General features: G+C 40.5%; 2 protein-coding genes across 2 annotated transcripts in view; one reads left to right on the top strand and one right to left on the bottom strand.

The window, feature by feature from the left end:
• fgf7 (fibroblast growth factor 7) overlaps positions 1-10,051 on the top strand; it is a 37,669-nt gene extending 27,618 nt beyond the window's left edge. The window contains exons 2-3 of the mRNA XM_078427213.1: positions 3,865-3,968; positions 9,181-10,051. Coding sequence (XP_078283339.1) covers positions 3,865-3,968; positions 9,181-9,375 — 299 coding nt within the window. The 3' untranslated portion in view covers positions 9,376-10,051. The remainder of the gene's footprint in view (positions 1-3,864; positions 3,969-9,180) is intronic.
• LOC144608923 (protein FAM227B-like) overlaps positions 1-14,824 on the bottom strand; it is a 144,000-nt gene that overhangs the window by 68,958 nt on the left and 60,218 nt on the right. The window lies entirely within an intron of this gene.

A 14,824-nucleotide genomic window follows, 5' to 3' on the forward strand; every position in this document is an offset into this window, starting at 1 on the left:
GGCTGATCTATCTTTCCCTCTCAACTCCATTCCCTCTCAACTCCATTCTCCTGCCTTCTCCCCATAACCCCAGACATCCGTTCTAATCAAGAATCCATTTACTTGGCCTCCACAGCCTTCTGCTCAGATGCGAGTATTGCTAGCAAGGCCAGCGATTAATTCCCTTCCCCATTTGCTATTGAAGTGAACCTTGTTCTTGGAATGCTGCAGGAGTTGTGCAGAGAAAGAAACATTGAGTTAATTTTTTATTGGCTCATGGTACTGTATATGCAGTAGTTCTCTCATAGTTAATTAAAGTTATGAAACTTGACACACAGAGATGCAGTTAATTAAACTTCAATGCTTGCAGAGAATTCAAACATTAATGAGGCATTTATTAAAAACAGCAATATGTTTTGCATGTGTGAAGCATATGAAGTTGTTCAGCACAATTTCTGTAATGAGGGAAACAGGCAACGATGATTTTCAAACAAAATGGTTGTAAACATATGGTTGTGGTGATACCTACCTTTACACAAAGAAATTAATGTTATTTTTTATTTTGCTGGATTTGAACCTATTAAAAGATTAAAAAAATCAAAATATTACGGGTCTCAAAAGGCAAATGCCATGTCATAGGTTACATGTTAAATTAAGAAGCTGTAGGAATTTAAGGTATAACTTGGAGATTGATACAAAATGAGTTGAAAGGTTGAACGGAACGGCCACTAATATGGAATTCATGCTCAGTTTGGTGGGGGATGCTGTGTTGCCCCAGAGCTCAGTGCCGGGACAACCACTGTTTCTAATTTACATCAACAATTTGCATTCTGAAACTCAAAGCAAATTGGCTAAATCTGTACAAAACACCAAAATGGAAGGTTGAAGAGAATCGGACGAGGAAACGTAGAAACTACAGTCAAGTTGGATAAAATACTAGTGGATTGAACAGCAAATCAAAACAGTAAAGCTTTTTACTGTACCTTGGTACATGTGACAAGAAACTAAACTAAACTAATATTACTTTGTAATTGTATTGTAATGTAATTAATTTATTAGCCAAGGATGTAAAAACATACAAGGAATTTGATTTGCCATACAGTCATACCATAAAAGCAACAAGACACACAACTACATAAAAGTTAACATAAACATCCACCACAGCGGCTCCCCCACATTCCTCACTGTGATGGAAGGCAAGAAAGTATTTTTTCCTTATCGGGGCGATCGAAGCTCCCACGATTGGGGCGGTCGAAGCTCTTGCGGCTTGGAGCTCCCGAAGTCGGTCCCTAACCAAGGGACCGCAAGCTCCACGATGTTAAGTCCGCAGGCTCCCGCAGTTAGAGCTCCCGAAGTCGATCCCTAACCAAGGGACCGCAAGCTCCACGATGTTAAGTCCGCAGGCTCCCCCGGTTGAAGCTCCCGAAGTCGATCCCCAGCAAGAGGCAACCAACTCCACGATGTTAGGCCACAACGCGGACGGAGATACGATACGGGAAAGAGTCGCATCTCCGTCGAGGAAAGAGATTTAAAAAAGTTTCCCCCACCCTCCCCTAAATAATACAAAACTAAAGATACACTAAAACATACATTTAACAACAGACTAAAAACAACAAAATAAGAAAAAGGACGAGACAGACTGGCGAGGCTGCCATCGTACGGCGCCACCTGGTGGATTTTATGCAAGAAAATATGAACAAATGCACATGGAAAAAAATGTATCGCATACTCCATATGAGTTGTTGGAATAACTATTGAAGAAAAGGATCTAGTAATCTGAAAAGACCCAACCAGTGTAAACTATAACTGTAGTAGAATGCTAAATGACAGTAAAAAAATGACAGCTGAAGGCATAATTAAACAACATGGAGCTCTGATTATATGTCATCCGAGACAAGAAGTAGGTTTTGAGAGACCAGGGATATTCAGACATTGGAAGCAGAAGAGAAGAATCGTGAGACAGATCCAAATATGCCCATTCAATAGCATTTCTAAGATTTTTCATTTAAAATATAACAAAGAAACCATTGCATGCTGATCACAGGAATGTGAAATGTTGTAACAGATTTGACAAAACTTGTTCCAGATTATTACTTCAAATTATACCACCATAATAGAACAAGGGGGTACAAGTTTAAATTAGCACCAAAAAAAATCTTCATTTCAACTGGTTTGCATTTCATTGTTAATGATTTGATTGATAGTTTCCAAGAGCGTCATTAAGGTCTGGCAGTTGTGTAAAGAGGTCACGAGGAAGACAGAAATAATATGAGAAGCAATCCAGTACTGGACTTTGTTCAGAAGCTCCTGGAATGTTGTACACAGCTCTATTAGATCCTTTGAATTAAGAAAAAGATTAAACAAATCAAAAATGAAAAAGTATCAGTATAATTTTATGCACCCCATGGATTGGCAGTGCAGTATTTTAGACATAAAAATGAATCAATTGCGGACAGTTGTGTTAAAATTCCCATCTTTCAGATATTTTTATTACCAGATACCAGTCCATACCATGTCATTAAAAGTTGGCAATAAAATGGCAATCTCACTGAAGAAAATCAATGGCAATACAAATGGATTTGTATGCTATAGAGGAGGTATTCTTCTGAAGTAGAATTAAGCAGTGGGAAACAGAAGGTGGTGGGAGGAAGGTCACATCTTTACTTAATCCATATTATATCTTTTCCCAGTGGATCTATCATTGATATCATTATGATAAAATATGCTATAATTCTCCCATAAATAGTAAATAATTTGACTGTCACCATCAAGAAATGAACTGTGCAAAAGGTGGCATCCAACTTTGTCAGTATAACTCTTTTTGAATTCTGATTTCTGAATAGCACTTATTCTAGGGATAATAAAATTTAATTAACTTACCCTTTGAATTTATATTCATTTTCTAAATTTAAGGAATATCTGCATTGATTTGCCATTCAAGGGTCTGTCTTTACACATGTACATCTCAAATCAAGTTACAGATGCCAACTTAATGTATTCATGTAATTTACGGCTGTAAAGATTTTGACAACCAAGTTTTGTGAATTAGTATTGTGTTAGATCAAAATCCATAAAGTCTCACATTAGTGCCCACAAGTTGACCTATGATTTATTTATTCAACAGAATAGAACCTTTCAGACCAAATCTTTGGAAAGTATATTCTTTAAAATAATTCTCTTGATTATGTTTCAATACTAATTGCAACATATCCTTTACTTTTACAACTCAATTTATTCTGGTACTTTGGATAAAGTGCTTTTATGATGCCTCTGTTTAATGTCCACTAAAATATCTTATTTGAGGAAAACACAGAGAAAAGGAGTAATTCAGTGGGTCAGGCACTATCTGTGAAAGGAAGGCGACGTTTTGGGTCAGGATTCTTCTTCAGACTGATAGTAGTAGGGGGCAGAAAACTGAAAAATAAATCTGCTACAGTTAGTCTGAAAAAGGTTCCCAGCCCAAAATGTCACCTGATCATTCCCTCACAGATGCTGCCTGCCCTGCTGAGTTCCTCCAACACTTTGTGTTTTGCTCAAGGTTTCAACATCTGCAGTTCCTTGTGTCTCCATATTATTTTGAGGACTTGGTTGTGGAGGTTTTTGGTACTAACAATATTTTGCACCAGCATTTATATTTTTAGTTTGCGTTGGAGGTCAAGCTTATGTTTTGCCCTGGAAATATAAAATTTGCCATTCAAGTGTGGAATTGTACCATTATAAAGTTTTTCAATAATGTGTATTAACTATGTAATAACTCTTAGCAAGAACTTAGAAGGCGATGCTGATTAATTTTGAGCTAATGACAACTAGAACTAACATGCTTCAATAATTAATATTTCACAATGTGTGTAAATTGGTTAATTATGATTTTCTACTTCATTTCAGGTATTCTGGAAATCAGAACTGTGGCCATTGGAATAGTTGCCATCAGAGGTGTAGAAAGTGATTATTACTTAGCAATGACCAAATCTGGGAAATTATATAGCAAGGTAAGTCCGTGCCTAGAGTATAGAGACACAAGGAACTGCAGAAGTTGGAATCTTGAGCAAAACACAAAGTGCTGGAGGAACGCAGCAGGTCAGGCAGCATATTTGGAGGGAATGGACAGGCGGCATTTTGGGTTGGGACTTTTCTGCAGAGTCTAGAACATAGTGCTCTTTGAGTTGGAACTCCTCTTCCCCGAAATGTTGCATATTCCTTTTCTCCAGAGATGCTGCCTGACCTGCTGAGTTACTCCAGCACTTTGCGTCTATCTTCGGTATAAACCAGCATCTGCAGTTCCTACCTACACATTTTGTGCGCTCTTTTAGTTATTAGATTCAGATTAATTTGTCATATACTGAACGATGCAATGAAGTTCCTTGTTCACATGAAGCTCACAGAGAAACTGATGAATACTGGTACTGATGAATACAACAGTAAATATAACGATCAGTACAAAACAGCAGAATGCCGCAAGATTGTAGTACAAAAGAATGTTATAGTACAACACGGAGTAACCGAATTATGTAGAGTTAAGAGGAAGAGTACGAGGCAGTTCTTCTGGGAAGGGGAGGTATGAAGGTGTTTGGTTCAGGAATCAGATAGAAAGGGGGAAGAATCTGCCCTTAAGTTTGGACGTCCAAGCTTTCAGGCTCCTGTGTCTTCTCCCAGAAGGTAGAAAAGAGAAAAGTAAATGGCCATGGTGACATCCTTGACTATACTTCCCGTCTTCCTTTCAACACATTGGACAGAAGGAATCTTTGTTTTCTTGTTTGAAACAGCCATGAAAAGTATTAAACTCATCCTAAAAATGCTATTTCCATTAAACAGGAATGCCTCCAATCATGGAGTGTTAACACACACCCTTATACAGCATCCAGGTTTAGGTGACTGCTGTCATGCATTCATCTCAACAAGAAGCAATGAACAAGTTCACTGTTTCTCCAAGGAGGTGTTGATTGAGACATACTAGGCGCTGCAGTCAAAGAGCAAGAACAGTGGAAATTAACAACCTGTGATTTTGCATAAGTTGCAGAATTAGAGAATAATTAAAGCATGGAAGGAGGCCATTCTGCCCTTCATGGCTATGCTATTCCAGGTAGAGCAAACAGTCAATCACACAACTACATTAAGAAAGCGCCATAGGCTCTATGATCGAAGAGACTCAAATTCATCTCCTCCCTGGGCAGGGCATAATGCCAATGTTTGTATTTGGGCTTCAGACCATCATGAGATCCATGCATCGTGCAAAGCTATATGGGCGTTGGATCTCCCGCATGTACTTTCTCACTTTACTCATGCTTTCAGACATGCATGCAGCATTTCATTGCTTTTCATCAGTCATCTTTTATAGAACACCCTGAAGTCCCGATCTGAGCCTTTTGCAACATAATGGAAGTACAACCATGATGTTTGAGATCCAGGGACCTGGTTGACCCAGATCCCCTGACTTGTCTGCCAGACACTTGTGTGTCATTTTTCAACATATTTACATTGATTTCTACTGTAAAGGGAGTATCAGTAAGTGAGATGACTGCCACAAGTATCCCCTGTTGTCTCCTCCCACCACCACTGCCTTAATTTGCTGCAGGTACTGCCATTCTCACTTCACTATGAGCTGGGGGGGGGGGGTATCTGATCTTATGCACAGACAATTTTCTTCTCCTCTCAAATGGGCTTCATTTTGGAAATTTGCAATACCCGTTCATGTATGTGCTCTGCAACCTCTTCCAGCAAACTATCATGGTCTGATGAGTTAATCACTTGCTCTCGCCACAAAGCAGATGCAGGCTGATTTTAATGGGGCTAGATGGAACTAATTTGGGATGCTGAGTTGAATTAAAAGATACAGCATGGATCTGCACAGATACAACAACTGACCCTTCGGCCCATGTGACCATCAAATATCCATTCACGCTAGTTCCATTTTATTACACTTTCACATCCACTCCCTGCACACCAGGGGGAATTTATAGAGGCTAAATTAACCCACAAACCTGCAAGTCTTTAGGATGTGGGAGGACACCGGAGCACCCAGAGGAAACTCATGCGGTCACAGGGAAAACATGCAAACTCCACCCAGGCAGCACCGGAGGTCAGGATGGAACCCGGGTCTCTGGCGCTGTGAGGCAGCAGCTCTACCAGCAGTGCCATTGTGCTGCCCAGTAAAATAGTGTGCATGTGGATATGTAAAATAATGTTAATGACATTACCTCTCAAATATTGTCTGTCCTGCAAACGATCAAATGGACTTGGATAAACTGGGAATTGCAATCTCCACAGCTGTTTACCAGCAATATCTAAGTTAGTCCCCAAAATGTTTGCAGCAAATCTTCCCGTGTGTTATGGTGAAGGAAGTGTGCAGACAATACATGACATTTAAACTGAAATGAATAAAAAGCTTCAATGTGTAAAAAGACCAATTAACAGCATGTAGCTTTTGTCGATCATCTGTTTCAAATGTCATTCAGATAGATTTTAACTTTTGGACAAAATATCCACTTCTGGGCTCTTGCTTCAGTTAAATAGAACCAGAACCTTGCTCCCCTAAAACAGATGGGCTGATGCAGCGTGATGGATTTGGGCCAGGCTCCAGTTCAGGCTGGAACTATTGGAGGAGGTAAGGAGTCTGAGTTGGCAAAATACTACATTATTCTTGAGAGGCCCAGAGTAACATTCCTATGCTCCTGGCAGCATAAAAACTATTAAAATATTTAACTTTGTTAGGACTTTTCAGCTATGCTGACAGTAAGATTGATTGGAGAAAAGATTGCACTTGGTCAGACCCATCTTTCAAAATGGCAAACCAAAATAGAAAATGTCAAAAACGCTCAGCTGATCAGGCAGCCCTGGTGGAACAAGAGACGAGGCTTCAGGTCAATAACTTTTCATCTGAACTGAAGAAGTCAGAATAGCAACAACAGTCCAATATGTAATAGATCACCAATTTATGTATTTTGAGATGCCCATCAAGTGAAACGGGCAGACACAAGGAACTGCAGATGCTGGAATCTTGAGCAAAGCACAAAGTGCAGGAGGGATCATTCTTTTGACTGAGGAAGAAAGGTCCCAAAGTGAAGCAGGCAACTGTTTCTGACACCGAGTGGTAGGGTCTGTGAAACTGGCAAGAGTTGGTGAATTGGTCGTGGCAGGTAGTAAGTCAATTGGTTATATTTCCCAATAACAGCAATTTTAGAAGCTCTTACTTATATACCAATGAACAGGCTAACATCTGCCTCAAAACCTGAGACTTTATGCCTCTTAAGACCCACAATCCATTTTTCCATATTTCCATTCCATGCATAAAACTAGGAACTGCAAATGCTAGTTTACAAAAAAAAGCCACAAAGTGTTGGAGTAACACAGCAAATCAGACAGCACCTCTGGGAGACCATGGATAGATGACATTTTGGGTCGGGACACTTCTTCAGACTGATTGTGATGGGTTGGGGGGGGGGGGGGGGAGGGAGAAAGCTGGTAGAGTGGTAGGGGCAAGACAAAGTCCGGCAAGTGATGGATGGATACAGGTGAGGGTATTTTTTTATTGGTAGATGGTTGGACAAAGGCGAGAGATGAAAAGACAAAAAGGATAGAAGAGTGAAATGTAAAGCCAGAGGAAGGAATAGGGGTGGAAGGGGATTGAAGGAAGGGGAAGGGGAAGGGAAAAATTGGTGTGCATGCAGGTGGGGCGGAGGGAAGAGACGGGTACAAAAGGGGGGGGAGCATTAAAGGAAGGAGTGTGTTAGTAGGTGTTATCTAAAATTAGAGAATTCAATGTTTATATTGTTGGGTAGTATTTAAAACCCATGTATAAAAGTGTTCTTTTGTGTTCCTGCACGGGCATATTTGATTAATTTTAACTTGTAGAGACAAGATATGACACAGACAATTGAGACTGGTACAGAAATCCAAATCTTTTTCTACACAAACAATTTAACAGATACTGATCTACTTAATGATAATATTAATCTTCACACAATCCATATTAAAATAACAAATATGGTAATACAGATCTTGGACTAAAATGATTACAAATGCCAAAGCCAGTCACTATTTAAAACAACAGTTGGGGTTGAATGCTATTTGATCACGGGAGACTAAAATTTAATATACCTATTATTTTTCTCATTTACTGTCCTATTCTGTGTAATCATGAGAGAGACTTATTATTATGTATATTTTAGTAGGAACTTTGGACCTAGTACAGAGACAAATATGGTCATGAAACTTCACCTCTCCTAACAACCAAGCCAAACAAAAATGTTTGGCAAAAGTACATGGATTGCTGCGTGTGGCTGAAACACAGATGTCTTTCTGTTACAGCATGATTCGAGCTCGTGTTTAGTGCTTTTATGCAATAACTCTGATTTTGGCTGGGGATAGCTCATCAATGTTTGAGTAAACCTGTCATCAAACGCAGGTTGCTCCCGTTTTTAAATAAATCATTAAGTATCCTTTTAGGTCAGGACAACCACATGGTTAATTTCAGACTGGTCTTGTGATTATCGGGGAAGGAAGCCGGTATGGCCATTTCTTATGCTAGATGGAGCATGGTGACTACACTTGCCAGGAATTGTGCAAGATGTCTAAACAATCTATTAACTTTATAGAGTCAAGAGTGTTTTATTGTCATGTGCCCCAGATAGAACAATGACATTCTTAGGTGGGGTGACTAAAGCATGCAAGCTCTCCCTTTTGAAAACAACTACAGCCACAATATGTTTGAACATTCCTTGAGGATATAGGTGAATATTATGGTCAATTTTCGATCCACAAAAACAACTTCATCTAACATTTTCATGTGTGCCCGATTTGATTGGTGAGAAAGCCGTCTTGGAGTTGAAACCACACTTGAGTAGCAATTGCATTCTCCAGAGCCCATAAGGTAATGTTAGTTTAGTTTAGCAAATCACTACTCAAATCAGTGATTAAAATGGAAATTTAGCTGCTTTCGGACTGGTAAAGAACTGAAGTCTGAAGAAGGGTCTCGACCTGACACATCACCTGTTCCTCTTCACCAGTGATGCCGCCTGACCCACTGAGTTACTACAACTTTTTGTGTCTGTCTAAGAGAGTCAGGTTATTTTCATTGATATGATCGAGGATGTGGAATCAATACATGACAGGAATAATTTCTGAATATTGCCATCATCAGTTGCTTATATTGTTATCTAATGCTTCAATGTAATAATGTACATTTTATATTCCATGTTTCCACAGAAAACCTGCAATGAAGACTGCAATTTTAGAGAGCTTATAGAGGAAAATAATTATAATACATATTCTTCTGCAAAGTGGACGCATAATGGCCAACAAATGTTTGTAGCCTTGAACCAAAAGGGAGTAGCGATTAGAGGCAAAAGGACAAAGAAAGAAAGTAAATCATCTCATTTCCTTCCAATGGCAATATCATGATAAAATATTATAAGGACATCAATCCCAGTAATAAACAATGTTCCATCTCTGCACATGTATCACTGAAACCTTAACCACACAAGCTAAAATACTACTGACATCTGGAACAAGCTGGGCTTGCGCTTTGCTATTAAAATGTACCTATCATTTTGCACGATTGTATTCTATGCAACCCAATGTCACAACAGATGGAAAAGGTGAGGTTTTGTAAATTTAATCCTGAACATTTGTCTGAGAACCAATTGCATGAAAGTGTATGTTTGATCAATCAATCAAATGTGTAAAGGAGAGTAAGTGTCTTGTAAAACAAACACTTTTCTTAAATCATAATTTTGTGGTATAATGGTACTTTATTTCATAAACAGCACTAGATGCGTTTTCTAAATAATCATTGTTACAATAAGACACCTTGCCTTCAATCTGATACATTTATTCCTTGAAGAAGCACTGTAGACAATTGTCGAATTAAATATCATATAATATATGATTCTAGTGATGAATGTGTAGCTTTACATACAGCATTTAATTTTTGTAATTCAGTATTTCAAAGAGATAAAAATGTAGTTACTGTAGTATTTTTGATTTTCACGAGATGGAGTTTGTTTGACTATCTTGTGAATGATCAGTGATTTTGCCATGTAAATGACTGGTGAAAATAATGATTCTACAGTATCAACAGTGCTGCTCAGCTCAATAAAAGTTAATGCTTTTTACATGGATTTTTCAAGTTCATCGTTATTCAATTTTTGAAAAATCTGGATTAGCAAATTAGTAGTAGGACAATCAACAATTGACATTTAGAAACTAAACTACAACTGGCTATATTCTAAAATACCGTTTTAAGTACTGGAATATTTTAACATATCATTTTGACCAGAATCTGATAGTTCATATGCGATAGGAACAGAATTAGGCAATCAAGTCGACTCCCCATCATTCAATCATGGCTGATCTATCGCTCACTCTCAACCCTATTCTCCTGCCTTCGAACCCGTGTCTCCGGTGCTGCAAGCGCTGCAAGGCAGCAACTCTACCGCTCTGCCACCGTGCTGCCCTAACCTTTCAGGTTGACAGCATGGAAATCAGGCTATGTTAAGCTAAGAATGCACAATGGTCCCAACTGATGCAAGTGCCCCAAAAAATCATGGCATTATCCTATGTAATGGATACATATATTATCCATTGCATGTGACATGGAATAATGTCATATTCCATTGTGGACATGGAAATCACTTTGGGGTCATGTGGGATGAGTCCAGAGTGATATGAAATGTCCCAGATGTATCACTGACATGCTTCACTCATGGAAAAAAACAATTTTCTATTGCATAATTCTGGGTAAAAAAAGCGGGCTATAATCACTAAAAGGTGTGTTGATGAAAGTATTGTTTAATAAACTCCACTAGACTGAATAAACTAAGCTGTCAGAAATTACATTGACACAAATCAATAAAATTGATTGTTAACATGTGGTTACAGACTCAAAGGAAATGTTAACAGAAAACAATTATCATCAAATCGGGAATGGAGGGATATTGTTCCCAGGCAGGCAGAGGAGATTAGTTTAATGTTATCATGTTCAGAAGATTGTGGGGTAAAGGGCCAGTTCCCATGCTGTAATGTTCTATGTTCTATGTACAAACACACTCGAACATACAAGGATGCAAACAGAGTCCAAATTTCTTCAGTTCTACTCCTTTAACTGGAAATATTCTGGGGATTTTGTGCATGCACATTCTCATTGTTTATTTGAGTTTAGACAGTGAGCGTTGCCAAACTATTCTCACCTGAAATGCCAAGTGTTTATAGACACAAGATACTTCCAGATAATTTATTTCTCAAATTGTGAGATAATCTGCTTGGCCTCCTGAGGTTTTGCCTATCTCTCTCCCTCTTACGTTTATATATAAGGTCATAAGGAGCAGAATTACCCCCATCGGCTCATCAAGTCTACTCCGCCATCCAATCATGGCTGATTTATCTCTCCCTCCTAACCCCATTCCCCTGCCTTCTCCCCATAACCCTAGACACCAGTACTAATCAAGAATCTATCTTTCTCTGCCTTAAAAATATCCATTGACGGCTTCCACAGCCTTCTGTGGCAAAGAATTCCACAGATTCACCACTCTCTGACTAAAGAAATTCCTCCTCATCTCCTTCCTAAAGGAACATCTTTTAATGCTGAGGGTATGACCTCTAGTCCTAGACTCCCACTAGTGGAAACTTCCTTTCCACATCCACTCTATCCAAGCCTTTCACTATTCACTATTTCTATCTAAGTCAATCGCATTATTTCACTGATACATCGTATCACAGCTTCTCTCCTACCCTCTGTACAATTGACACCAACACTCAGAAAGAGATATCAGTTCTCTTGACTAAAGGTCTTGTCAAATTAATTGGATTCAAGGAGCACCTTAAAGTTAGAATGACAGAGAGAAACTGGACTAAGATTTTTTTTTGTTGCATAATACAAATACTTATCATGCAAATATTGATAAAGGCCACAGAACTGCATTTCGACGTCAAATGATATGCAATGTTTATTTTGATGTACGTACAGAATATTAACATGCATCCAGGATCAATGAGCAGCTGGAAAATTATGGAATCAATTGTCTGTTCCACCACTGTGTCTATCTTCAGTGTAAACCAGCATCTGCATTTCCTTCCGACACAGTCTGTTCCACTTAAGGTGCTTCTATATCCCCACTTGAACTGATGTCATTTAGGATTGTCTACTGTATCACTAAACCTTTTCTCCTATGACCTAATCATGTCTCCATCACCCCTTTCAACTCCTTACCATCCCATTGTGCCCCAGGCCTCTGTGCACAAAGGTCTATTCTTCTATGTCTCTGACTCACTTCTCAATTGTTCAATGTTTTCTTTATTGTCACTGTGAAGCTGGGAAAGCACATCTTGTACCCACTGACCCTCAGCATAGGAGCACCGCAAGGCTGCATACTCTCCCATCTCCTTTACACTCTCTACACCAACGACTGCACCTCCACAGACTCCTCTGTCAAGCTTCTCAAGTTTGCGGATGTCACAACCCTGATTGGACTGATCCAGGATGGGGAGGAATCTGCCTACAGACAGGAAGTGACACAGCTGGTGTCCTGGTGCCATCACAATAACCTGGAGCTCAATGCTCTTTAAGACAGTGGAATTGATTGTAGACTTTAGGAGAAATCCCCCTCCCCTCCCCTCCCCCCACTCACCATCAACAACACCACAGTCACATCTGTGGAGTCATTTAAGTTCCTTGGAACCATAATCTCCAGGGACCTGAAATGGGAGGCCACCATCGACTCCACAGTCAAAAAGGCCCAACAGAGGATGTACTTCTTGCAGCAGCTGAGAAATCACAATCTGCCATAGGCAATGATGGTCCAATGTTATACTGCCATCATAGAGTCTGTCCTCACCTTTTCCGTCATGGTCTGGTTTGGCTCAGCCACTAAACATGACATCCGGAGGCTGCAGCGCATCGTTCAATCAGCCGAGAAGGTTGTTGGCTGCAACCCTCCCCCCCATCAATGAAGATTCAAGATTCAAGATAGCTTTATTTGTCATCCAAATTGGACGAAATTCAGTCACCCACAGTCCAACAATAAAAGCGTTAAAATAGGCAGATTACACAATAAAGCATTAAAATAGGCAAATTACACAACCCCAAAAACACACAAAAAAAGAAACATCCATCAGAGAAACATCCATCACAGAAACATCCATCACAGTGAGTCTCCTCCAGTCCTCTCCTCACTGTGATGGAAGGCCACAATGTCTTTTCCCTTCCTCTGCCGTCTTCTCCCGCTTGTGGTTGCAGGCCGCGCCGGACGGTCCGCAGCGGGCCGACCCAAGCCCCGCGATCCGGGGCGGGCGAACAAGCTGCCGCTGTTGCTGTACGTCGGGGCGGTCGTGGCTCCCGACATTGAAGCCCCCGCCCAGCAGAGAAAAATCCCGCGGCCTATTTTAGGCCGCCCCGGACGGTGAAATGTCCGCGACTCAAGCCCCGCGATCCGGGGCGGGCAGACATGCTGCCGCTGCCGGAGCTCCCGATGTCGGCATCCACGCAGCCCGAGCCTAAGGCGAGTTGCAGCCGCTCCCGCAGCCTTCGAAGACGGCCGGCTCCGCTGATGGTAAGTCCGATCCGCGGGCTCTGCGAACCAGAGCCCTGGAGGCCGCCAGCTCCAGGAGTTGGGCCGATGGTAGGCCGCAGCAAGAACGGAGACCCGACCCAGAAAACAAAGGTCGGGTCTCCGTTCGGAAGGGACACATATTTACAATTTTACAGTTCCCCCCCTCCCCCCCACACCCACACATAGTACACAAACACACAAACACAAAAACACGACATCACATCGACAATTAAGACACAAAAAAACAACAAAACACAAAGACAAATGGACCGCAGGTAAGCCGCAGCTGCTATGGCAGCGCCACCATTTTGTACACTGTACACTGCAAGGGCCAGGACGCGAGCGGATAAGATCATCTCTGACCCCTCTCAGCTTGGCCACAAACTCTTTGAAGACTTCCCTCTGGAAGGCGACTCCAGATTGTCAAAGCGCCACAGACAGACATAAAAACAGCTTTTTTCCACGAGCAGTAGCTCTACTCAACGGCCAAAAGTCTGTAGCTTCCTTTTGCTCTGGTATTTTATTTCATTCTTCACATGTTTAAATTATAATGTTTTATTTTTAATTGTCTACTGTATATCGTGTAGTTACTTGCGAGCAAAGCACCAAGGCAAATTCCTTGTATGTATACATACTTGGCTAATAAAATTTATTCAATTCAATTATTCTATTCAATTCAATTCAAATTCAATTCAATTCAAGGTACAGTGAAATACCTATTTTGCAAACAGATCAGCTAGACTATCGCCATACATAAGCACAACCCTCCCGGTTAGTACATTATGTACAGAACAGCCCCACTGAGTCTATGTCCAACCTAGATCCCACTTCCCCTCTCCACCTCTCATCTACTCCCAAGCATTGCCTCTCTCTCCTATTCCCAGCAGTGGTGGAGGAAAGGGCTTTGTGTCCAGTTTGGGCCTTGTACGACACCATTTGTAGCTGGAGATTCCTTGCACAAAGCTGGCAAAAGGCATCAACTTCGCTCACTTTTAAGCATTCTCAACGATTTCTGGACCCCTAAGATAATTTCAGAAATTCACGCTGCAAAGTCAAGTTTGTTGCATGGGTTAAAGCATTAACTTCATTCATCCCGTAAGTAACCTGAAGCAAATGTTTCTCCTCTAAACTCGGATATCAGATACACGGTGCAATAAATCTACTCAATTCAATTCAATTCAATTCAACTAAGGATTTATAGACCATCAAAATCATAGAATACCAATACTTGGAAATTACTTCTTCATACAAAGAGTTATCACAATATGAACAGACCTTCAGGAAGAATAACCATGACACATCTA

This window comes from Rhinoraja longicauda, chromosome 33 (genome assembly GCF_053455715.1).
Source record: "Rhinoraja longicauda isolate Sanriku21f chromosome 33, sRhiLon1.1, whole genome shotgun sequence".
NCBI lineage: Eukaryota > Metazoa > Chordata > Chondrichthyes > Rajiformes > Arhynchobatidae > Rhinoraja > Rhinoraja longicauda.